This window comes from Erythrolamprus reginae, chromosome 5 (genome assembly GCF_031021105.1).
Source record: "Erythrolamprus reginae isolate rEryReg1 chromosome 5, rEryReg1.hap1, whole genome shotgun sequence".
Lineage (NCBI taxonomy): Eukaryota > Metazoa > Chordata > Lepidosauria > Squamata > Dipsadidae > Erythrolamprus > Erythrolamprus reginae.
Window position 1 is genome coordinate 17,424,952 of NC_091954.1, and position 25,568 is coordinate 17,450,519.

At 43.5% G+C, this 25,568-nt stretch overlaps 2 protein-coding genes across 5 annotated transcripts in view; one reads left to right on the plus strand and one right to left on the minus strand.

Annotated features, from left to right (window-relative positions):
- CTNNA3 (catenin alpha 3) overlaps positions 1-25,568 on the minus strand; it is a 1,220,185-nt gene that overhangs the window by 701,797 nt on the left and 492,820 nt on the right. The window lies entirely within an intron of this gene.
- The window catches only part of LRRTM3 (leucine rich repeat transmembrane neuronal 3), a 172,313-nt gene continuing 169,260 nt past the window's right edge, over positions 22,516-25,568 (plus strand). Inside the window, exon 1 of the mRNA XM_070752176.1 lies at positions 22,516-24,114. Coding sequence (XP_070608277.1) covers positions 22,516-24,114 — 1,599 coding nt within the window. The remainder of the gene's footprint in view (positions 24,115-25,568) is intronic.

A 25,568-nucleotide genomic window follows, 5' to 3' on the forward strand; every position in this document is an offset into this window, starting at 1 on the left:
AAACATACCATACATGAATTGTATAGGCCCGGGGGAGATGTCTCAATTCCCCCATGCCTGACAGCAGAGGTGGGTTTTAAGGAGTTTACGAAAGGCAAGGAGGGTGGGGGCAGTTCTAATCTCAGGGGGGAGCTGGTTCCAGAGGGTCGGGGCATGACTGTTTTTATAATAAGGGTTTTAAACTGTCCTTTTTGACCATTAGATTTGTACTATGTATTGTTGTTGTAAGCCGCTCCGAATCTCCAGAGAGGGGCGGCACACAAATCTAATAATAAATAACAATAATAATAATAATAATAATAATAATAATAATAATAATAATAATAATCAAAACACATTACCTCCAGAGATGGTATTCACTTACTTTCCCTACCAATTCACAAAGATAAGTACATGCATGCATACACAAACGCCGCTTTGCTCACACACGCCCTGTCCAGTGAAGGTCTGCAAAAAAATTTTTACTGCCATACTGTGGGTATGGCTTATTTTGTGGGTGTGGCTTGCTGGCCATGTGACCAGGTGGGAGTGGCTTGACAATCATGTGACTGGGGGTGGCTTAAAGGGCATGTGACTGGCTTAAAGGTGGTCAACTTGATGTCACTCACATCAAGGGTTTGGGTTAGGGTGCCTGGTCTTTCCTCACCTCAAAGAGATACAATTTCCCTTTCTATTTAGGGAACATCCAAAATATACTATTTAATTCTATGTATATATGCCATTTACATATTACATGCAGGCACCCAAAAATATACATTATCTACTATATAAACTGTATGTGTATGTACACACACACACACGCACAGCTCTTTTAAAATTATACACATTCAACCTCATTTACTGCGATAGGAAAAACATACCCAGAGCCCAGAAGGGAAAAGAAGAAGAAGGGGAAAAAATCAAAATTTTTCTACGGGTTCTGCATTGACCGTACCCATAGGAGCCCATCACTGACACAATCCATATATGTTCATAGTATTCCATGCATGCACTGTGGTCACAAATGCTCCGTGCACGCAGGTGTGTGGTTTCAAAATGAGCCTAAATAGAACGACATAGCACGAGGCAGGGAGGGGGGACACACCACCTGTAGGTTGCTGCTACCAGTTTCCCAAACTGGCCTGAATTGGAAGAATATCACCTTCTGCCCTGGCAATCTCACGCTAATCACCAGAGCCTACAAAACTTTTGCCAGACCCATCCTTGAATACAGTTCATCTGTCTGGAACCCATGCCACATCTCAGACATCAACACCCTTGAAAATGTCCAAAGATACTTCACCAGAAGAGCCCTTCACTCCTCCACTCGAAACAGAATACCCTACGAAAGCAGACTATCAATCCTGGGTCTAGAAAGCGTAGAACTACATCGCCTAAAACACGATCTAAGTATTGCCCACAAGATCATATTGCTGCAACGTTGTACCTGTCAATGACTATTTCAACTTCAACCGCAACAACACAAGAGCACGCAACAGATTCAAACTTAATATTAACCGCTCCAAACTTGACTGTAAAAAATATGACTTCAGCAACCGAGTTGTCGAAGCGTGGAACTCATTACCTGACTCAGTAGTGTCAAACCCTAACCCCAAACATTTTCCCCTTAGACTATCCACGATTGACCTCTCCAGGTTCCTCAGAGGTCAGTAAGGGGTGTGCATAAGTGCACCAGTGTGCCTTCCGTCCCCTGTCCAATTGTCTTTCCTTATCTCATTTATCTTTTCTTCCTTTCAAATATGTTCACCTATACTTTTATATCTTTTCTTCTATTCTTTTCTTTACTTATATTATTATATATCTTTCTCTTCAATGTCTATTATGTATTGGACAAAATAAATAAATAAAATAAATAAAAATGATTACGCTCCTCTCTCTCTCCTAAACAAGCACAAGGAGGTTAAATATTAGGAAGCTCTACATAAGACTTCCCAGGGAAGCACACAAAAAACAACTGGCGGTGGGGCAGCAGTAAAATCTATTTATCTTCCCTACCAGTTTGGAATTGCACACTTTACAAGGACTCCGTTCACGCTCACGTGCACTTTTTCATCTGTGCTCCACTTGTATGTGTTTTTGCACTCTCTGCACATGCACAGAGGATTTTAAAAAAGAAAATGGTGATATCCAGGTGGGTGGGTGGAGCTTCACAATGCCTTCGCTACCTGTTCTCTGAACCACCAGTAATCGCATCTACCAGTACACCTGTACTGGACCACACCAGTAACATTTCACCCCTGGGGTGGGGAAAGAGGAGGGAGATCAGTCCCAAGATATAGAACCGGGGTGGTGCAGCAGGTAGAGTGCTGTACTGCAGGCCACTGAAGCTGACTGCAGATCTGAAGGTCAGCAGTTCAAATCTCATCACCGGCTCAAGGTTGACTCAGCCTTCCATCCTTCCGAGGTGGGTAAAATGAGGACCCGGATTGTGGGGGCAATATGCTGTCTCTGTTAAAAAGTGCTATTGCTAACATGTTGTAAGCCGCTCTGAGTCTAAGGAGAAGGGTGGCATAAAAATCGAATAAATAAAATAATAATAAATAAAAATAAGATTCAAATCCCGAGGTTCTTCATCCTAGATATCCTAAGATATCTCTTAATAATAATAATAATTAATTCGATTTGTATGCTGCCCCTCTCCGTGGACTCGGAGCGGCTCACAACAAAATAACACAATGTAACAAATCTAATATTAAAAAAGCATTTAAAACCCCAACATTAAAACCATGCAACACAATCATTCAATGCATAGACTATATATGTCTGGGGGTATCTTAATTCCCCCATGCCTGGCGACATAGGTGGGTCTTTAGCAATTTACGAAAGGCAAGGAGGGTGGGGGCGGTTCTCATCTCTGGGGGAAGTTGATTCCAAAGGGCCGGGGCCACCACAGAGAAGGCTCTTCCCCTGGGGCCCACTAACCGACATTGTTTAGTTGATGGGACCCGGAGAAGGCCAACTCTGTGGGACCAAATTGGTCGCTGAGATTCATGCGGAAATGACTTTCTCTGGGATGAGAATCAGGGACCAGCTTCAACTCGCTTAAAACACCTTAGTCTGCTTTGATCAGACATCCAAATGCTTCACATTCAGCAAGATACAAATGTGATAAGTAAATAAATAAAACATTTCTCCCTCAAACAAAATCTATTGAATTATCACTCAAAACAGATGTTCCAACTTTAGAATGTTTCAAGCTTGCAGTGTTATACACATCCTTGGATTTAAAGTGTTATATTTACATTTGCACTACTTTCAAATTATGACAAATCAGGCAAAAGGAATAAATTTTTAATATGAAGAAGTTCCAAGACAATAAAACCAAGTAAAAATTGAAAACAACATGTTTTGTTATCATGCTTTTATGTTTTCTTTTCAACTTCTGCAGCATTGTTTCCCTGGTTTGCTTGTAGCTGTTAAGGGATATGTGCATGTACACAAATGTATGTTTGTGTATGATTTCTGTATTTATAATTCTATGGCCAAGAATCATCTTGAACCCTGAGATATGTAGAAAATAATAATAAACAAACTTCTCACCATATTGCATAAGGTGCCCATATGATTCCTTGTGTCAGTGTTTTTCAAACTTTTTTCTTCAGGGGAACCGTTTGGTGTCATCAGATTTCTGGCAGAACCCATACTGTGTACCGGTACTGTTTATGTCCCTTCAAGGTAAGCCCTCCCCCTTTTTTATCTAAAAATGTTTGTAGGTGAGGTTTTTTTCCTGCCATCAATCTTCTATGTTTCTATGCATCCCTTAAAAAGGGCCTTCTCAGTGGTGGCCCCTTCTTTAATGGAACATCATCGCCCCAGGAATACAATTCCCCCTCACCTTGTTACTTTTCCAAAAGGCCCCTAAGACATGATTTTGTCAGGAAATATAGAAGATTGATGGGAGAAAAAGACCTCATGGTCCAGCTAGTCTGTCCAGTTATTTCTTGTATTTTATGTTGTAGTTTTTAATGTTGTAAACCACCCAGAGTCACTGGGATTTGGGCACAATCTGAGGTTAATTGGGGGAAAGATATGAAGCAATGTTGTCGAAGGTGGAGCTACTGCCACCGCAGCAAACAGCGGTCAAAAGCCAAAGCAGAATCACGGCGAAAAGGCGGCCGAGGGCTTCTTGGTGCACTTCTGAAAGCTTTCTTAAAACTACACTTCTCAGGATGCCATGCGTGGGGGAGGGGCGTTCAGCTGCTGGTGTCCATAATGAGTGGTTGGGGCTACGGTAATGATTGTTTGGAAAAGTGGGAAAACATTTATATCTAATTAGGTGAAAATCAAGGGAACCTTCAGGGTCAGTTTTCACCAGTTTGTGCCAATATGATATGCCCAATAAACCTGTTCTTTGAGGAACCTGTTTGTCTCAGAGTTCTGTTTGCTATAGGTGTATTATTTGGAACCCTGACAGCAAGTAGATAAATAGGTGACACTTTGGTGGGAAGGTAACGGCATTCCATGAGCCTTGGCAGAAGGTCACGCTGGCCACATGAGCATGGAAATATCTTTGGACGGCTAACAAATAGAGATGAGCAGGGCCCTCTAGAGTCAGGCACAATTGGACAGGGAAAACTTTTGCCTTTATGCATATATTGCATTTGAGTATGTGTACTGTGTGTGCAAATGTATGTATGTGTGTACACGTACTCAGGTGTATGCAGGTGTGTGTGTGTATGCACGCACGTGCATGTGTGCGCATATATATACCAAATAATTCAAGAATAAATTTTCTCAACTATACATTTGATGTAAGATAAAACATATCTTGGCAATTTCATTCCTTTTATGGACTTCCTTTTAATTTCCTGAAAAATTCCTCAGATGTTTCACCAAGCAGAAATCTCAAATATGCTTTAGGCAAAATGTTGGAGCAGATGACTTGGGGTTATTGCAAAGCCTACACAAAATCCACTTTTCCAACATAAAGGTAACACTATTTTTAAACTAAATCAGTACAATTCTCTCCGAACTGAATTCTGAATACTGAATTCATAAAACCTAAGTTTAAAAGTGAGTCTACGGAGAGGGGCGGTATACAAATCCAATAAATTATTATTATTATTATTATTATTATTATTATTATTATTATTATTATTATTATTATTATTACAATACATGTACGCCTTAACTTATGACCACAGCTGGGCTCAAAATTTCCATTGTTAAGTATGACAATTAAGTTGAAGTTTGTTTGTTTGTTTAATTTGACTTCTACGCTGCCCAATCCTGAAGGACTCAGGGCAGCTTACAACCACAATATAAATACAAAACAGTAAAAAGAATTCAAATTTACAATCTAAAATTATAAAACCCTGATTAAAAACCCATAATAATCAATCATGACAACATGCATGCATATCATTGATACTATTTGGCCATGATAGTTGTTAATTCATACCCCACCCCCCCCAGGCCTGCTAGGCCACTAGGGTGGGAGTAGTATGGACATCGGGGGGGGAGTTGATTCCAAAGAGCCGGGGCGGTAACAGAGAAGGCAGGCCTTCCCCCACGGCCCCACCAGTCTGCACTGCTTAGTCAACAGGACCTGGAGGAGGCCAACCCTGTGTGATCTTATTGGTCTCTGGGAGGTTATGTGCCAAGAGACGGTCCCGTAAATAGTCTGGCGCTGAGCCACATAGGACTTTGTAAATAATAACCAACATCTTGAATTGTGCCCGGAGACTAATAGGAAGCCAGTGTAGCTCGCAAAGTGTAGGTGTTATACGGGTGTACCAAAGTACACCCGTGACAACTTGCGCGGCTGCATTCTGGACTATTTGGCATCTCCGAACACTCTTCCATGTAGAGCGCATTGCAATAATCAAGACGGGAGGTGACGCGGGCCTAAGTGACTGTACATAGAGCCTCCTGGTCCAGATAGGGCCGCAACTGCTAAACCAGGTGAACCTGGGCAAAGGTCCCCCTGGCCACAGCCAACTGATGGTGATCAAGGCTCAGATGTGGGTCCAAAAGGACATCAAGTTGCAGACCCTATCAGAGGGATCAATGTTTCTCCCCTCAGAACAATGGATGGACATATTGAATAATCCTTAGGAAGAAATTCCCATAGCCACTCGGTCTTGTTTGGGTTGAGCTTGAGCCTGTTGGCCCTCATCCAGATCCTTATAGCTTCCAGGCACTAGCACATCACACCCATCACTTCACTGAATTGGCAGGGGGTGGAGATATATAACTGGGTATCATCAGCGTACTGATGATACCTCACCCCATGCCATTGGATGATCTCACCCAGAGACTTCATGTAAATGTTAAATAGTAGGGGGGAGAGGAAAGACCCCTGCAGCACCCCACAAAGGAGAGGCCAAGGGGTGGACCTCTGCCCCCCCTTACACCGACTGCGAACGATTGGAGAGAGAGAGGAGAACCACCGTAAAACGTTGCCTCCCACTCCTAGTCCCTCCAGCCATCGCAGAAGGATATCATGGTCGATGGTATCAAAGGTCGCTGATTGGTCAAGGAGCACAATGTAGAGGAATATCCCTTATCCCGGGTCCACTAGAGATCATCCATCAGCGCAACCAAAGTGGTTTGCTCTGAGTTCTCGGAGAGGGGCAGCATACAAATCGAATAAATTATTATTATTATTATTATTATTATTATTATTATTATTATTATTATTATTATTATTATTATTTTACAACCTTTTTTGCCACAGCTGTTAAGCGAATTGCTGCATTTGTTACTGTTTAGTAACACAGTTGCTAAATGGTTGGGAAGCAGACGTGGGTTCCTCTGGTTCGGACCGCTTCGCCCAAACTGGTAGCAAGCCACTGATGACATTATGACCTATAAAGCCCTTCATGGCACCGGACCAGATTATCTCAGGGACTGCCTTCTGCTGCATGAATCCCAGCAACCAGTTAGGTCCCACAGAGTGGGTCTTCTCCGGGTCCTGTCAACTAAACAATGTCGCTTGGCGGGACCCAGGGGAAGAGCCTTTTCTGTGGCGGCCCCGGCCCTCTGGAACCAACTCCCCCCAAAGATTAGAATTGCCCCCACCCTCCTTGCCTTTCGTAAGCTACTTAAAACCCACCTCTGCCGCCAGGCATGGGGGAATTGAGATACTCTTTACCCCTAGGCCTTTGCAATTTTATGTATGGTATGTCTGTATGTATGCTTGGTTTTTATAATAATGGGTTTTTAACTGTTTTTAGTATTGGATTATTATTATATGCTGTTTTATTACTGTTGTTAGCCGCCCTGAGTCTGCGGAGAGGGGCGGCATACAAATCCAATCAATCAATCAATCAATCAATAAATGATGACCTCATGGAATCGGTTCTGTCAGTGCTAGTCCATGAACACCACCATTTTAAAAAAAATATGTTTTTTTTTCCTTCTGCAGATGCACAAAACCAAGTTTCTGGCACTGCAGATGTGTCACCATCTTGTCTTTGTCTATTTTGGGGAGGATTTGGGGGGGGATTTTTCATAAGTATGTATGCAAGCACTGAGGCATAGGAGGAAGAGAACCAGCAGCAAGGTAAGTTAGAACCCACCCCTGTTGGGAAGTGTGAATGCTGACATTCAATACATATGGAGGGTTCTGAGTTGAGAGGGAATTTGGCTTATGTAAGACAGTTTGCATTTATAAGTCAGCCAGAACTGTAAAGATAGCTTCATCAGCAGAAGTGATGGGACCTTGTCCAGAGAAACCTATGCACCTATAAATTAGGCACAAGCATTCAAAAACAATTTATTAAGGAACGATGCCTTTAAAAAAAAAAGCAGAAGAATGCAACAGCATTGGCTTATATAACTAGCGCACATAAGGATACGTGTGTGTATTTAAAATTTCTAGAATGCGATTGCTTGGGCCAATTTCCAGGTCAAGTCGGTTTGACTGCCTTGCTTCCAAGACCTATAGCTCTCCTGCTTCCAATAAACTCATTTCAGGCTGAAGCAGCAAAACAAAGATTTGCACTTTTCAGTTGTTTTTGAAACTCCTATTATAGGTCCCTTTATAATTTCTCTTTGTTCTTTGTGGATTCTCCATCACTGGAGGTTTTCGAAAATAGATTGGACAACTAATTGACCAGGACGGCATAAGGTCTTCTGCCTTGAGCAAGAGGTTGGATTAGAACACCTTTAAGGTTCCACCCAACCAAATGATTCTACTGTATGTCCCATGCCAGTGGTGAAACCTACTCTCTTTCCCTACTGGTTCGGAAGCGTGTGAGCCAATATCATGTGTGCTTTTTTACCCTCTGTACATGCACAGAAGGCTTTGTGAATGTTCAGAGGGTTAAAAACAAGAAAATGGTGATGTCTGGGAGGCTGGGTGGAGCTTTCTTTCTTTCTTTTATTCTTTCTTTTATTCTTTCTTTCTTTCTTTCTTTCTTTCTTTCTTACTTACTTACTTACTTACTTACTTACTTACTTACTTACTTACTTACTTACTTACTCACTTACTTACTTATTGGATTTGTATGCCGCCCCTCTCCGTGAACTCGGGGCGGCTAACAACAGTGATAAAAAATAGCATGTAACAATCTAATACTAAAAAAAACCAAACCCCTTATTATAAAACCAAACATACCATGCATAAATTGTAGAGGCCTAGGGGGAAAGAATATCTCAGTTCCCCCATGCCTGACGGCAGAGATGGGTTTTAAGGACCTTACGAAAGGCAATGAGGGTGGGGGCAATTCTAATCTCTGGGGGGAGTTGGTTCCAGAGGGCCGGGGCTGCCACAGAGAAGGCTCTTCCCCTGGGTCCCGCCAAACGACATTGTTTAGTTGACGGGACTCGGAGAAGACCCACTCTGTGGGACCTATCTGGTCGCTGGGATTTGTGCGGCAGAAGGCGGTCCCGGAGATAATCTGGTCCGGTGCCATGCTGCCACCGCTACCGGTTCTCCAAACCAGTGGTGGCTGCTGCCCCAAACTAGGTCTAACTGGTAGCATTTCCCCCCTGTTCCATGCTCTTCTGTAATTGTTGGTAAATTTTGTTTTATAAGACATTCATCCATTTTCTCCAACAGAATATCACATCAGTGTCAAAATTGGGATCATGTGACCATAGGTGATCATGTGATGGCTGTAAGTAGTGAGTAGTGAGAAGTGGAAGTCACTTATTCTGAGGCTGTCACAACTTTGAATTGTTCTTACAAATGGCTTAAAAGGACTACATGTATTCCAACAAATCTACCATATTCATCATTAATGAAAGTCCTGTGTTTAATTGAGGATTAATATACAAAATGACTCAATTTCTTTCTTTTTTAAAAACTGTGCTGAAATGACCTTAAAAACCTAAGGCTTTATAGGTCAAATATTATATATCTATCTATATCTATATATCTCAAAAAATAAAGGGAACACTCAAATAACACATCCTAGATCTGAATGAATGAAATATTCTCATTGAATATTTCATTTGCACAACTATTCCATTTGCACAACAGCATGTGAAATTGATTGTCAATCAGTGTTGTTTCCTAAGTGGACGATTTGATTTCACAGAGGTTTGCTTTACTTGGAGTTATATTTTGTTGTTTAAGTGTTCCCTTTTTTTTTTTTTTTGAGCAGTGTATATGTTAGATGTATTTCATATAACATTCATTATCAGCTAAAATGTATTACATCTATAGATTATAGTTGTCGGCTATAAAAAAGTTTATCTGCCTTGGAATATGATGCTCCTATATACCAGGTGACTCAACAACAACAAAAAAATCACACATAACCCTTCCCTGGTACAAACTGATACAGGAGATGAGCCTGTAGCTTACAAGGCAGAGGCCCCAGGTTCAAATCTCAGTAAAGGGGTGTGGCTACCTGATGAAGGCAAATAAGCCTGAAATAGATCTATAGTAGCCTCTCTTCCTTTTCATTATCAGCAAAAATATGTTACACACACATACACACACACACACACATATATAGTTTTTTCTGTCGAATGTAAGTCTCTTGTAGGCTAACAATGTCTTATTTTACTTTTTTTCAAATAATGAAATATTTCTTTCCTCTTTTGAGAGACATTTGCTCCATTTATAATCCACATTAAACACTTGTCATCCATATTTCAGCCCAAAATTTAGGAAAGTCCACATCTGCAATGCCTAATTTAGTGATATATTTTTTCCAATTCCTGTAGCGTAGTGACTTACGTTGTTTCATCTGAAACCTCCATTTCCATCTCCTCTAATTCTCATTTCCATCTGCTCTTATCGTTTGAACTGAATTCAGTCTAAATCTCTATTGAAAGGTAAAAATGATGCCTTCCAATTTATTCCACTGAAATAGGATCCTTTTCTCTTTTAGGTTTTTAGCCAAAAAGTTACATTCTTTTCTCTTACACAGAATTCTAATAAGAATTTCTTTCAAAACAAATACAGTACTGAGCTAGGCAAGACCAGTCTAGTGAAAAGAAGGACTGGGGAGACAAGATAGCAGTTTTCCTGTATTTGAGGGGCTGCCACAGAGAGAAGGGAGTCAAGCTATTTCCAAGGTACCTGAAAGCCAGACAACGAATAATGCCTTCAGAAGTTGTGTTAGAAACATAGAAACATAGAAGACTGACGGCAGAAAAAGACCTCGTGGTCCATCTAGTCTGCCCTTATACTATTTCCTGTATTTCATCTTAACAATGGATATATGTTTATCCCAGGCATGTTTAAATTCAGTTACTGTGGATTTACCAACCACGTCTGCTGGAAGTTTGTTCCAAGGATCTATCACTCTTTCAGTGAAATAATGTTTTCTCATGTTGCTTTTGATCTTTCCCCCAACTAACTTCAGATTGTGTCCCCTTGTTCTTGTGTTCACTTTCCTATTAAAAACAGTTCCCTCCTGAACCTTATTTAACCCTTTGACATATTTAAATGTTTTCGATCATGTCCCCCCTTTTCCTTCTGTCCTCCAGACTATACAGATTGAGTTCATGAAGTCTTTCCTGATACGTTTTATGCTTAAGACCTTCCACCATTCTTGTAGCCCGTCTTTGGACCTGTTCAATTTTGTCAATATCTTTTTGTAGGTGAGGTCTCCAGAACTGAACACAGCATTCCAAATGTGGTCTCACCAGCGCTCTATATAAGGGGATCACAATCTCCCTCTTCCTGCTTGTTATACCTCTAGCTATGCAGCCAAGCATCCTACTTGCTTTTCCTACTGCCCGACCACACTGCTCACCCATTTTGAGACTGTCAGAAATCACTACCCCTAAATCCCTCTCTTCTGAAGTTTTTGCTAACACAGAACTGCCAATGCAATACTCAGATTGAGGATTCCTTTCCCCCAAGTGCATTATTTTACATTTGGAAACATTAAACTGCAGTTTCCATTGCTTTGACCATTTATCTAGTAAAGCTAAATCATTCACCATATTACCGACCCCTCCAGGAATATCAACCCTATTGCACACTTTAGAGTCATCGGCAAATAGGCAAACCTTCCCTACCAAACCTTCCCCTATGTCAATCACAAACATATTAAAAAGAATAGGACCCAGAACAGACCCTTGTGGCACACCGCTTGTAACCTGTCTCTGCTCAGAATACTCGCCATTAACAATAACTGAAGTAGACCCAGAAACAGGGTTTGGAGCAATCGGTACTTTTATTCAGCTCAGAGAACAAGTGACAGCTCAGCAAGGTAAAGTGACAATTCAGCGAGTACCGACTGACTCTGGCTGGAGAAACCGCTCCTTTTATATATTTGCGGTTCCCGCCAAAGCCAGAGCCGGCCGCGTCTGAGCCAATCAGGAGCGACTTCCTGCTTGGGCTCAGACAGCGCTGAAAGAGGAACAAACTATTTACAGAGTTACAAGGTAGCCACTACAGGATACAACACCCCTCCCCTCATAGTTGGACACCTCCATCAAGAAAGCCATGTGACAAAGTCGTCCAATCGGTGGGGCCTCTGAGGAGCTCGCGCTGACCTGCGCAGTTCTATTTCTCCTTCGCCACCGACTGTGGAGGATGGCTCGCCGCTGTTCTCCCGGTGTGGCGGACTTGGCCTGGCGGGCCCAACGAAGGCTTCAGAAGACGAAGATGGTTCGGCGTCGCTGGATGGTTCCCCCTGACCCGATAAGTCTCTTTGCGTGTCTCTTATTTCGGGCAATGTACTAAAGTCTGTTGAAGGGGGAGAATCCATGTCAGCGGCTTGTGGCAATTGATTTTCTGTTCGCTTCCGAATGTGGTCTATGTGTCGTTTCCACAAACGACCATCCTCTAGTTTAACAACATAGGTCTTAGGTGCATTTTGCTTAACAATAATTCCCTTCATCCAGTTTACATTTCCATCAAAACTTTTTACATATACATTTTGTCCCAAATACATTTCTCTTTCAGGTTTTATACACATTTGGTTATTATTGACACAGAACCTTGGGTTTAACCTGTCTAGTGGTGACCTCAACTTCCTTCCCATCAATAACTCTGCAGGGCTTACATGTGTGTGCGAGTTAGGGGTAATGTGTTGGGTGAGTAAGAATTGGTCCAAGTTCTGTTGCACATCCCCAGGGCCTGACCTGCGCAATGCCTCCTTTGCCACCCGTACGTAACGTTCTGCCAATCCGTTAGCCCAGGGCGAATAAGGCGAGATGAGGGCATGCCTGACCCCTAGGCCATCTAGGAACAATTCGAATTGCCTGGCTGTTAGCTGTGGCCCATTGTCAGACACTAAGAGATCTGGGCAACCATGGGATGCAAACAGTCTGCTCAATACCTTGATAGTGGCACTTGTGGTTATGTTGTTCATTGCTATTATTTCCAACCATTTGGAGAAGGCATCAACCACTATTAAAAAATACTGAGACCCCACTGGGCCAGCAAAATCAATGTGGATTCTAGACCACGGACCAGCAGGCTGTTCCCACTCAGCCGGAGTTGTTTGGGGGGGACTGGGCCGTGACTCTTGGCACGGATCACACTTTGACACCCAACTTTCAATATCAGCATCCAGCCCTGGCCACCATAAGTGCCCCCTTGCCAGGCTCTTCATCCTGACAATCCCAGGATGACCCACATGTAACATTTTGAGTACCTTTCCCCTTAGGCTTTTGGGAATGATCACTCTATCCCCCCACAGCAAACAACCTTTTACATACGATAACTCAAGTCTTTTGTTTTTAAAATCACACAATTCAGGTTTCACAACATCATTTTGCCATCCCCTTAGAACACAGTTCACCACTTGTTTAAGGATTTGATCTTGCTGCGTGTGGGCAGCTACCTCTTTTGCTGTGGTTATTGGGTTTTCCTCGAGTTCTATCATTAACACATCTGTGGAAGGAACAGGGTCTTCCACTAAGTCTGCTATGGGGCATCTGCTGAGGCCGTCTGCATGATTGATTTCCTTCCCCCCCTTGTGGGTGAGCTCATACTGATACCCTGAGAGGAAAAGAGCCCATCTGATTAGTCTTGGAGACATAAAAGGTGGAGTGGGCTTGTTGGGGGCTAGCAGGCCTAGTAGGGGTTTGTGGTCAGTGACTAACTCAAAGCTTCTTCCAAAAATGTAATTTTGAAACTTCTTTACCCCTGCCACTAATGCTAGAGCCTCCTTGTCTAACTGGCTATAATTCCTTTCTGTGCTGGTCATGGTTCTAGAAAAAAATGCTATTGGGGCCTCTGTTTTATTAGGTAGAACGTGAGCTAGGACTCCTCCTATGCCGTACGGCGAAGCGTCGCACGTGAGCCTAATGGGTAGTGAAGCACTATATTGGACTACTACACTTTTAGAGGTTAATAAATTTTTTATTTGAGAAAAAGCTTCACGTTCAGTTTTCCCCCATGTCCAGCGGGCTTCCTTCTGGAGTAAACGATGGAGAGGCTCTGCTACTGTTGCCTTCTGCTTTAAAAAAACGGAATAAAAATTAAGGAGGCCCAAAAATGCCTGTAACTCATTCTTATCTCGTGGCTCTGGGGCTTCTCTAATTGCTCTCAGCTTCTCTGTTGTGGGGTGGATACCTTCCTTATCTATTTTATATCCTAGGAATTCTATACTGTTGGTTCCCCAGACGCATTTATCAGGCTTGATTCTTAAACCTTTGTCCTGTAACCTCTTAAGTACTTCCCTTATTCTTTTGTTTACTTGTTCCTGGTTTTCCCCTGCAATTAAGATGTCATCAAAGTATGGAATGGCCCCATTTACCCCTGACAATAGGCGTTCCATAATGCTCTGGAATATTCCTGGGGCTATGCTTACCCCAAACTGTAACCTCGTGCATTTGAAAGCCCCCCTGTGCGTTACAATTGTTTGGGCGTTTGCTGTTTGTTCATCGACCGGAAGTTGCTGGTAAGCTTGCGCCAGGTCGATCTTTGCGAACCTTTTCCCCTCCCCCAGGGAGTGTAGCAGTTGTTGCACAACCGGAATGGGGTAGGGGTGGTGTTGGAGTGCCCTGTTCAGGGTCGATTTGTAATCAGCGCAAACTCTTAAAGAGCCATCTGGCTTCAGAGGGGTAACTATGGGAGTTTCCCATGGCCCCTGTTCTACAGGGACCAAAATACCTTGGCTAATGAGTTTGTCCAGCTGTATGTCTAGTTTGGGAAGGAGCGGCAGGGGGACCCTGCGAGGTTTTAGTCTGATCGGTGGGACCTTGGGGTCAATAGAGAAAGATATAGGGGGGCCCTTATACAATCCCAATGTGGGGCTGAACACTTCGGGGAACTCTTTCACAAAGTTAGGCATATCATAACAGTTTACATTACACACACCCGAAATCTCGATGCCCAGTGGTTCCATCCATGCTAAACCCAGAAGAGAGTGCTTGGCCCCTGTTACAATAAGCATGGGAAGGGTACATTTAACATTCTTGAATGCGATAGGTACATTTGCTGTTCCCAAGACCGAGATGACTCCCCCCTGAAAGTCTCTAATCACCAAAGAGGTTTGATTTAGGTCAGCCTTACATACATTAGGCATATACAGTTTAAATTTTTCCCAGGGCATGATGGTATATCTAGAGCCCGTATCCAGCTCCATTGAGCAAGGTTGGTTATTGAGTAACAGTGATATAACAATTTTAGCCCCTTTTTTGGTTGCCGTGTTATTCACGGAAAATTGAGAGTTACCTCTATAGTAGTCGCGGTTAGCGGTTGAGTAGTTCCTTTGACCCGCGTTGCGGAATGGTCTCCTTTCTCGCGATTGGGGGGTCTGGTTTGGAGGTCGCTGGTATTGTGGTGTGGCAAATGTTTCCTCTGGCGCCGTTGCTCTGCATGCGATGGCGATGTGGCCTCTCCGGTTGCAACGGCGGCATGTAGCGTCTCGGAAAGGGCATCGATGGCGCTGGTGATTTCCCCGGCAGCCTGCGCAGGGTGCTGGGTGAGTAGCTCTCAGGTGTCTTGGCTGGTCTTGCACCAGGAGGCAGTTGTCTCCGCTGGGGGTTTGTTGGCTGAGGTTGTCTGTTTCCACGGCGCTGGGAGACGCTGAGTCGATTTTTGCAATGATTTCTCGCCTTCCGTGCTCTTTCAATTCTCTCGCCGCTGCGTCGGCTGCTTCTGCGGTTTGCGCCAGTTTAATCACGGTTTGTAGAGTCGGCTCTTCTTCGATGAGGAGTTTATTTCTCACCGTGTTGCTTTTCATGCCGAAAACCAAGGCGTCGGTGAGGCGAGCTTCCGGGTCTTTAAACTTGCATTGAGCAAGTACTGTTCGCAGCCGCGTTGTAAACTGGCTGATCGACTCGGTTTCCCTCTGAGCCATCATGTGGAATTGATGCCGAAAAACCATGGCTGGTTTGGTCGGCTTGAAATGGCTCGCCAGTTTTTGTTGTAGGACGTCCCACGCTGTGGCTCTTGCTTGTTCCGGCTCGGTGAGAGTTTGGGCGAGTCTGTGGATTTCTGCGCCGCAGTAGTTAAGGAAAATAGCCCGTCTGCGATCGGCTTCGGCGTCCTGCATTCCCGCCGCCTCGAGGAAGATCTCGAAGGTGGCCATGTACTCGTCCCATGTCGATTTCTCGGGATCGAAGAGTTCCGGAGCCTGGCCGATCTGGATTTTGTCCATGTTGCACGCGAAGTTTCTTCCGTCCGTTCGTCGCCAGTGAAGTAGACCCAGAAACAGGGTTTGGAGCAATCGGTACTTTTATTCAGCTCAGAGAACAAGTGACAGCTCAGCAAGGTAAAGTGACAATTCAGCGAGTACCGACTGACTCTGGCTGGAGAAACCGCTCCTTTTATATATTTGCGGTTCCCGCCAAAGCCAGAGCCGGCCGCGTCTGAGCCAATCAGGAGCGACTTCCTGCTTGGGCTCAGACAGCGCTGAAAGAGGAACAAACTATTTACAGAGTTACAAGGTAGCCACTACAGGATACAACAATAACTCTCTGATGTCTACGCTTCAGCCAGCTGCAAATCCACTGAACTATCCAGGGATTAAGTCCAATCTTCACTAATTTATCTATCAGCTCTTTATGTGTTAGCTTCATCACTGGAAGCTTTCAAGAAGAGACTGGACTGTCATCTGTCAAAAATGGTGTAAAGTCTGCTTGGGCAAGGGGTTGGACTAGATGACCTGCAAGGTCCCTTCCAATTCTGTTAATCTGTTAAAAAATCTGTTAAAATATGGCCTCAAATGTTAATTTTAAGCTTGTGTTAAAATGCTGCTGTAGGGCTTGATCTCTTGTTTTCTTTCTAACAAAATCTATCAAAATATTCCTAGGGAAGACTCCCATCTAAATTAATGGGCAGGATAAACAAACAGGGGCTTCACTTTTGCAAACCCTTCAGTATCCAATGTTTCTTTTGGACATGGTGGGCTATCAAGAATGGCAGGGAACTGGATCTTTTTGTATGCCAGAATAAAGTCCATTTTATCATTCTATAAACATACTCAAGTTAATAAAAATGGCACAGAGTTCACATTTACAAAACGAAAGTAAACAGATCCCGAATTGCAGCAATAAAATTATCTTTAAAATGGTGCCAAATTAACAGCCTGGATAAAAATTGAGCAGTTACAGATTTGGCTTTGCCTCGTGCCCTACAGCCACAGTATGCTAATGGTGGAACAGGGGCTCTGCAACAAAAGTTCAGGATTAGATTAGATTATTAGATTAGATTATTCCTAGCTTGAATCTCTCCTTGGTCAGTTTCTATCCATTATTTCTTGTCTGGCCTTCAGGTGCCTCGGAAAATAGCTTGACCCCCTTCCTCTCTGTGGCAGCCCCTCCAAACCCTAACCCTTGAAAATGTCCAAAGATACTTCACCAGAAGAGCCCTTCACTCCTCCACTTGAAACAGAATATCCTACGAGACTAGACTTTCAATCCTGGACCTAGAAAGCTTAGAGCTAAGATGCCTTAAACAAGATCTAAGTATTGCCCACAAGACCATATGCTGCAACGTCCTGCCTGTCGGCGACTACTTCAGTTTCAACTACAACAACACAAGAGCACACAACAGATTTAAATTTAATATTAACCGCTCCAAACTTGACTGTAAAAAATATGACTTCAGTAACCGAGTTGTCAAAGCGTGGAACTCAGAAATTTTGGAAGGAAGTGCAGAACAAAATAAATAAAATGCTAAATATTAACTGGATAATTACAAAAGAAATAGCGATATTAATTAAACAAAGAGAACTAAGAGATTTTAAAGAAATAAAAACTGCAGCACTGGAAAGTGCTCAAGCGGTAGTGGTATTGGGTTGGAAAGAGTCTATAAAATGGACATTACAGAACTGGTACTGGTTCATGGTGGATCACATTCATTTTGAAATCATGGAAATAAGATTAAACAATTTTGATGAAAATAAATTGGAGAAGCTGATGGCACGATGGAATAAGGTGAAAGGTTATACGCTGAGTAGAATCTGTGACGAAAATGTAAAAAATAAACTCCAACCACTCTTTTAATAATAACAAATGCAAAGTAGAGCTAAGGAAATTAAATATATATATATATAAACTAGTAAATATTTGACCCCCCCGCAATTGGTGGTGGTGGGATTGTCAGTCGGGTGATGGGTACATGCACTGTGCACCATTTTATGTTTGTTTTATGTAAATTTATGTGCAAAACCAATAAATATATATATTTTTTAAAAAAGTAACCAAGTTATCGAAGCGTGGAACTCATTACCGGACTCCATAGTGTCATCCCCAAACCCCCAACAATTTACCCTTAGATTATCTATGGTTGATGTAATATCTGCTTGACAACCGGCCGGCTGGAAAGCCGCGGCTATTGGCGCCTCTTTAATTGCCCTTGTTTTCTCCAATGTGGGGTGAATTCCTTCAGCATCTATGGTAAAGCCTAAAAATTCCACCCTCGGAACTCCATACACACATTTCTTAGCTTTCAGTTTAAGCCCGGCATCCCTAAACTTAGACAACACCTGCCTGGTTCTAAGCTCCAATTCTTCTAATGTTTCCCCTGAGACCAACACATCATCGAAATATGGCACAGTTCCCCCAATTCCGTACAGCAACCTTTCCATGAGCCCCTGGAATTATAGATACCCCGAATTGAAGTCGGTTGCACTTAAACACCCCCCGGTGAGTAATAATCGATTGCGCCTCAGCTGTTTGGGGGTCCACAGGAAGCTGCTGGTACGCCTCAGTGAGATCCAGCCTTGCGAACACCTTGCCATTCCCTAATGAGTGGAGCAGCTGCTGCACCACAGGCAGTGGGTACGAATGATGGGCCAATGCCTTGTTAATAGAGCATTTATAATCACCACACAGACGTATGCCCCCATCCCCCTTAACAGCAATCACCACTGGGGTTTCCCACCTCGCCTGGTCAATCGGTTCCAAAACCCCTTGGCCAATCAACCTGTCGAGCTCTTCATCCACCCTGGGTCTTAGGGGAATGGGTACACAGCAGGGTTTAAGTCGAACAGCTGGCACATTGGGGTCTAGACTAAAGGAAATGGGTGATCCCGTATAACAGCCCAGCTTGGCATCGAATACAGAAGGGAATTCTTTGGCCCAGCGGTCAAATCCCGTGTCCTCCCGCACTGCATTCACCCCTGCAACCGAAAATCCCAGGGATTGGGCGGAATTGGGAGCGAGCAACCGTGAGTAGAGTATTAGGGCCTCGTTCTTTTGAAACAATTCTACAAGATGGCAGGGTTTGGAAAAGGCATTTGGATCAAATTCGTTTAGACAGGGCAAAGGATCGGGAAGTTACTGAGTTCGGGGGTGGAGTACTGGAAAGGGAGGTGTTCCCGCAACCAGACCGAGCTATTGTCACTGAAAGTCTTGCCCAAAATGACTGCCCCAGTGTTGCATTGCCCAGCATTGGTCTGAAGGAATGTATTCCACACTCAGAGGCCGGGCCGGAGGTGCATGGGGAGCCCAGACGCTCCAGCAGGATTTCGAAAAAACCCGCCTATTTAAAGGACTACATTTGCTCCAACCAAGGAGGAAGGAGTGTAATATCTGCTTGACAACCGGCCGGCTGGAAAGCCGCGGCTATTGGCGCCTTCTCCAAGGTGCTGATTGGCCGCGTATACACAGTAACAGTGCAAGCGGGAGATTATACTTGGTGTGTATTGGCTAGTTCCTCAGCCTGCTCTATGTATAAAGTGCTGTGTGTTCCTGTAACCTTTAAGCGTGTGTCTGCCTGTTCTGGCAAGTGTTCCTTAATAAATGGCCTGTTATATACATGAAGTTCCAGTTATTACAGTTGACCTATCCAGATTCCTAAGAGGTCAGTAAGGGGCGAGTACAAGCACAGTAGAGTGCCTTCCATCCCTTCTCCTATTGCTCTCCTATATCTCCTATACCTTTCTTCTATTCCTATATCTCTTCTTCTATTCTTTCATTGATATGTTCTATTACTATATCTTCTTTTCTATTCTTTCTTAGATATATTTTACTATGAGTATCTCCTCTATAACCTTCATCATGTATTTTACTATGTGTGTGTATATATATATATATACCCACTAAAACCCTCAGTTAATATTAAGTTTAAATCTGTTGTGTGCTCTTGTGTTGTTGTGGTTGAAGCTGAAGTAGTCACCGGCAGGCAGGATGTTGCAGCATATGATCTTGTGGGCAATACTGCTGACTCCTATTTAGCTGTTTGTCCACCAAAACTCCAAGATCCCTCTCAGAGGGATCTACTATTAAGCCTGGTTTCACCCAGTCAGTATGTACGTTTGGTTTTTCTTTCCTACACTGAATTTAATTTTGTTTGATAGCCTAGTGTTCAAGTCTGTCAAGATCCATCTGGATCTTGACCCGGCCTTCTAGGGTGTTAGCTATTCCTGCCAGCTTAGTATAGAATAGAATAGAATTTTATAGGCCACGTGTGATTGGACACACAAGGAATTTGTCTTGGTGCATAGGCTCTCAGCGTACATAAAATAAAATATACATTTGTCAAGAATCATGTGGTATGACACTTAATGATTGTCATAGGGGTCAAATAAGCAATGAAGAAGCAATATTAATAAAAATCTTAGGATACAAGCAACAAGTTACAGTCATACAGTCAACATGGGAGGAAATGGGTGATAGGAATGATGAGGAAAAACTAGTAGAATAGAAGTGCAGATTTAGTAGAAAGTCTGACAGTATTGAGGGAATTATTTGTTTAGTAGAGTGATGGCGTTTGGAAAAAAACTGTTCTTGTGTCTAGTTGTCTTGGTGTGCAGTGCTCTGTAGCGACGTTTTGAGGGTAAGAGTTCAAACAGTTTGTGTCCAGGATGCGAGGGGTCAGTAAATATTTTCCACGCCCTTTTTTTGACTCGTGCAGTATACAGGTCCTCAATGGAAGGCAGGTTGGCAGCAATTGTTTTTTCTGCAGTTCTGATTATCCTCTGAAGTCTGTGTCTATCTTATTGGGTTGAAGAACTGGACCAGTTATAGAGGTGCAGATGACAGACTCAATGATTCCTCTGTAGAACTGTATCAGCAGCTCCTTGGGCAGTTTGAGCTTCCTGAGCTGGCGCAGAAAGAACATTCTTTGTTGTGCTTTTTTGATGATGTTTTTGATGTTAGGTGACCATTTTAGGTCTTGAGATATAATAGAACCTTAGTATTGTCTTCAAATTTGGTAAGCTCTTTCTCTAGTCCCTCATCAAATTAGACCTCACATATTAGGGCAGGTTTGTATGGGGGTCCTGTAGCTTTCAGAGATGTAGGTAAAGCCTTCCAAATGGCCCCTTCAGCACAGAGAGGTGTGTCTACAAACAAGCAAAAGTAATTATCCCGCTGCTCGCCTTGGTTTCTCATGATACCCATCGATCTTACTCAATGAGATCAACCTGGATTAGTGTGTTTCAAAATCACATTACACAGAGAGGTGTTCAATTGCATTCCTGGCTGAGGCACAAGATATGTATGCATTACTTGTGCGCTGCTGCTGCCTTTGTGCCTAAACGAAAAGTGACAATTGTGCTTCATGCTCGCTAAAAGTCCCAGCAGCAGATGCTGAACACAAAAGGCTCAGCTAAATTATCTGGGGGTGGGGGGGGGAAGAGGGGAGGAGTGCGCAGCCAAAACTACTGTTTCACTAGAGCACAGCGATGTTGTCCAGTCTGCTGCTATTTAGTGACCCAGAACAATCACTCATTTCCCAGCACAGAGCTAATTCATTTGCAAGATTGAAAAAGATCGGGGGTGGGGAGAGGGGGGTGGGGAGAGAGAGAAAGAAAGAGAGAGAGAGAGAGAAGAAGAAGAAATAAGGCATTTCTGCACATGCCCATAATATTCTCCACCACTGGGGGCAGCTTTACATAAGACTGCATTCACTGAAACCAAAGCAACAGTCAGAGAAGCTTTCGGAGTGACAGGATGCAGAAGTGAACAGTGCTTGTTCATTGTACCGGGTCATCCTGGCTTCTCTGCTTCCAACGCAGCTTCCTTAGCCGGATTTGAGGGTGCAGGCTATGATAACTGCTGCCCAGTGGAATACAGATGGTTGAATTCAGACAGCAGAGCCTCACTTGGAGGAACCTCTCAAGCTTCGCCACGGGGAGATTCTAAAGAAGCCGAGTCTACAATGTAAAGAATCCAAACCGCATCACTCATGAAGACCCAATCTCCTAGGAAGAACTTGACTTTCTGCTGCAAATGCTGGCTCGGGATTTATTTGTTCCTGGGATGCTCTGCCTGCCTGGCAAAGGATAATGATCCGAAATCGGTCCATTTCCCAGGAGGTCCGATTTTGCTTCCTGGGTACCGGCAAGCCTTGACTCACCAAAGAACAGATGACAGGGGCTGTCATGGTTGTGGCCCCTAGGAAAGAGCAAAAGAGCTAAGGACGACCTTTGAAAAACACAAAGGATGGGTATGTTTCCATTTTATTCCTTTCTAGTAAGCCTACAGCCATCCCTGCAATGCTTATGTGTTAATCACTCTGTAGATTGGCCTCGGTGCAAGCTACCGACTGGAGATACATTTCAGTGTGTGATTCTTTTGCCTCTGTCTGGCTTACAAATGTTCTTCCTTTCTCTTTATTAGATTTGTCACCTTAAAATAGGACAAGGGGGAGGGGGTTTCTGGGGGAGGGAGTAAAATAAAACTGCTAGCAAAGTACTTCTTCTGTTCAGGAGAGGGGTGTTTGCATTCCTCTTTATTGTAGTAGCATTGCTAAGCATGACTGACAAATATTTGGACTGGTTTTTTGGAGGGGATAACTTTTCTAAGTTATTTTTATTTCCAGGTTTCAATGCATTTAGGCTACTGAGCGGATCAGCAGTAGCCCTGGTAATAGCTCCCACTGTGTTACTGACAATGCTTTCATCGGCTGAAAGAGGATGCCCTAAGGGCTGTAGGTGTGAAGGCAAAATGGTATATTGTGAGTCCCAGAAATTACAAGAGATACCCTCCAGTATATCAGCGGGTTGCTTAGGTTTGTCCTTGCGATACAACAGCCTTCAAAAACTAAAATACAACCAATTTAAAGGTCTCAATCAACTTACATGGCTCTACTTAGACCACAATCATATTGGCAGTATTGACGAAAATGCTTTCAATGGAATACGCAGACTGAAAGAGTTAATTCTGAGTTCCAACAGAATTGCCTTTTTTCTTAACAACACCTTCCGACCGGTAACAAACCTCCGGAATTTGGACCTCTCATACAACCAACTGCATTCCCTGGGAGTAGAGCAATTCCGAGGCTTAAGGAAACTGCTGAGTTTACACCTGAGATCGAATTCCCTGAGAACGATCCCCGTCCGGATTTTCCAGGACTGTAGGAACCTGGAACTCTTAGACATGGGTTACAACAGGATCCGGAGCCTGGCCAGGAATGTTTTTGCTGGCATGATCAGGCTGAAAGAGCTGCACCTGGAGCACAATCAATTTTCTAAGCTTAATTTGGCACTTTTTCCAAGGCTGGTCAGCCTACAGAACCTTTATTTACAGTGGAATAAAATTAGCGTTATAGGACAAACCATGTCTTGGACTTGGAGCTCATTACAAAGGCTTGATTTGTCGGGAAACGAAATAGAAGCTTTCAGTGGACCAAGTGTTTTCCAGTGTGTGCCCAATTTGCAACGCCTCAACCTGGATTCCAACAAGCTCACATTTATTGGCCAGGAGATTTTGGATTCCTGGATATCTCTGAACGACATCAGTCTCGCTGGAAATATATGGGAATGCAGCAGAAACATTTGCTCCCTGGTAAACTGGCTTAGAAGTTTCAAAGGGTTGAGGGAAAATACAATTATTTGTGCCAGCCCCAAAGAACTGCAAGGAGTGAACGTTATAGATGCTGTCAAAAATTATAGCATCTGTGGCAAAAGTACTACGGAAAAGTTTGACCTGCCACAGGCTGCCCCCAAGCCCACCTTTAAACCAAAGGTCATCCGGCCTAAGCATGATAGCCAGCCACCCTTGCCACCCACCACAGAGGCCCCTGAGGCCAGCTCCAGGCCTGAGCCCAGCACTGAGCAGATCTCCTTCCATAAAATCATTGCTGGGAGTGTGGCCCTCTTCTTATCTGTGCTTGTGATTCTGCTGGTCATCTACGTGTCCTGGAAGCGCTACCCTGCTAGCATGAAGCAATTGCAGCAACGCTCTCTAATGCGGCGGCACAGGAAAAAGAAACGGCAGACGCTGAAACAGATGACTCCAACCACCCAGGAATTTTATGTTGACTATAAGCCCACCAACAGTGAGACCAGCGAGATGTTGCTGAACGGGACGGGACCTTGCACGTACAGCAAGGGAGGCTCCAGGGAATGCGAGGTAGGAACCAATCTCTCGTTATTTTTAAATGCGGTTTGGGTTGAACTTGTTTCACTTTTCAGCTACAACCTGTGGCATCAGGTGCCTTTCCCTAACCATGAGAAATCTGAGCTTAGGTTTACCCGGCCTCTGTTTGTGCATCCAGTTTTATCTGTTTGACTGTTTTACCCACGAACAGAAAACTTTTCTTTGCTCATCCAAAATAGCTGCAAATGCTGGGTCATTCCCATCCAAGCGAGATCATCCCTAAGCAACATCTTGGTGTGCAAAGATAAGGATGGGGAAGAAGAACGGTGCAAAAAGTAAACAGCATGCTGAAATGGCACAACATGCTCCAAGGGTGATCTGTAATGCCAGGTGTGCTGTAGCTTCATATATATTCCAGGACTCGCTTTGGCTTAGGATGGTGCAGGCACAACCCTGGGAGAATGCTTGATTTCTATTCAATTTTGCTTCCTGGGTATCAGAGCAAGCCTTGACTCACCAAAGAACAGATGACAGGGGCTGTCATGTTTGTGGCCCCTAGAAAGGGGGATTTACTTAGATTGACTTAGTGCAAAGCATCTAAGAAGCCTGATGTTAAAGCAGCTTCCAGGGTGGGAGAAAGGGGAATCGGTTGGCTAAGCAAAAAGGAGGGGTATGTGGAATCCTACCTTTCATAAGGAATCAAAGAAGGGGTGGAACAGGGTAAGGCTCACTGTGCATCTTTTAGCACAATACACTTTGCAGAACTGGTAACTTCGAATTGAAAACTGTCCGTGTGGTTTTAAATCAAAGATGCTAGTGTGTCTGCTTTCTCGCAGCCTGTTTGCCTTTCAGAAAACAGTCAAAAGGCATTCATTAAATGAGGGGGTTTTTTTTTCCAAATTCCTTACTGGTGCAATTAGAGGAGCTGAAATGTACAGTTGCAAAGGCTAGAGCCACTTCCGGCATGGACTTGCTCAATAGCTCATTAGATATTCCGTTTTCATCCGTGTCAAAGACATTAAGGTGATTGACGACGGAGTCCTTAAATCTGTCATTTTTCTCCCTTCAAAAAATGCAACATGGTCTTCAGTGGTTTCAATTATGCAATGTGCAATTTGGGGTATTTAAGAAAGGCTGATGGGGCTACATTTTAAACACAGCACAGCAACAGGGAGAAAAGCTTGCAGCGAAAGTGGGACCTTTGCCAATCCAAGGGGAAGCACATCCAAAGGATTCTCTTTAGGAAAAGTCAATGGATCCATAGGCAAGGCAGAGGAGGGAAGGGATCAATCTGTGCTGAATTACATTGTATAGGCATGTTTTATTTATCTTTTAATGTGTTTGTGATGGGCATGGATAATTCAGGGCATCCACCTCAAATTGTGCTGAGAATAAAAAAATGCACCAATGTCACCTCTTGATATTTTCTTACAATGAGTCCCTTGCAGAGATAGTTTTATTTGTTTATAACGGATGGTAAAGAACTT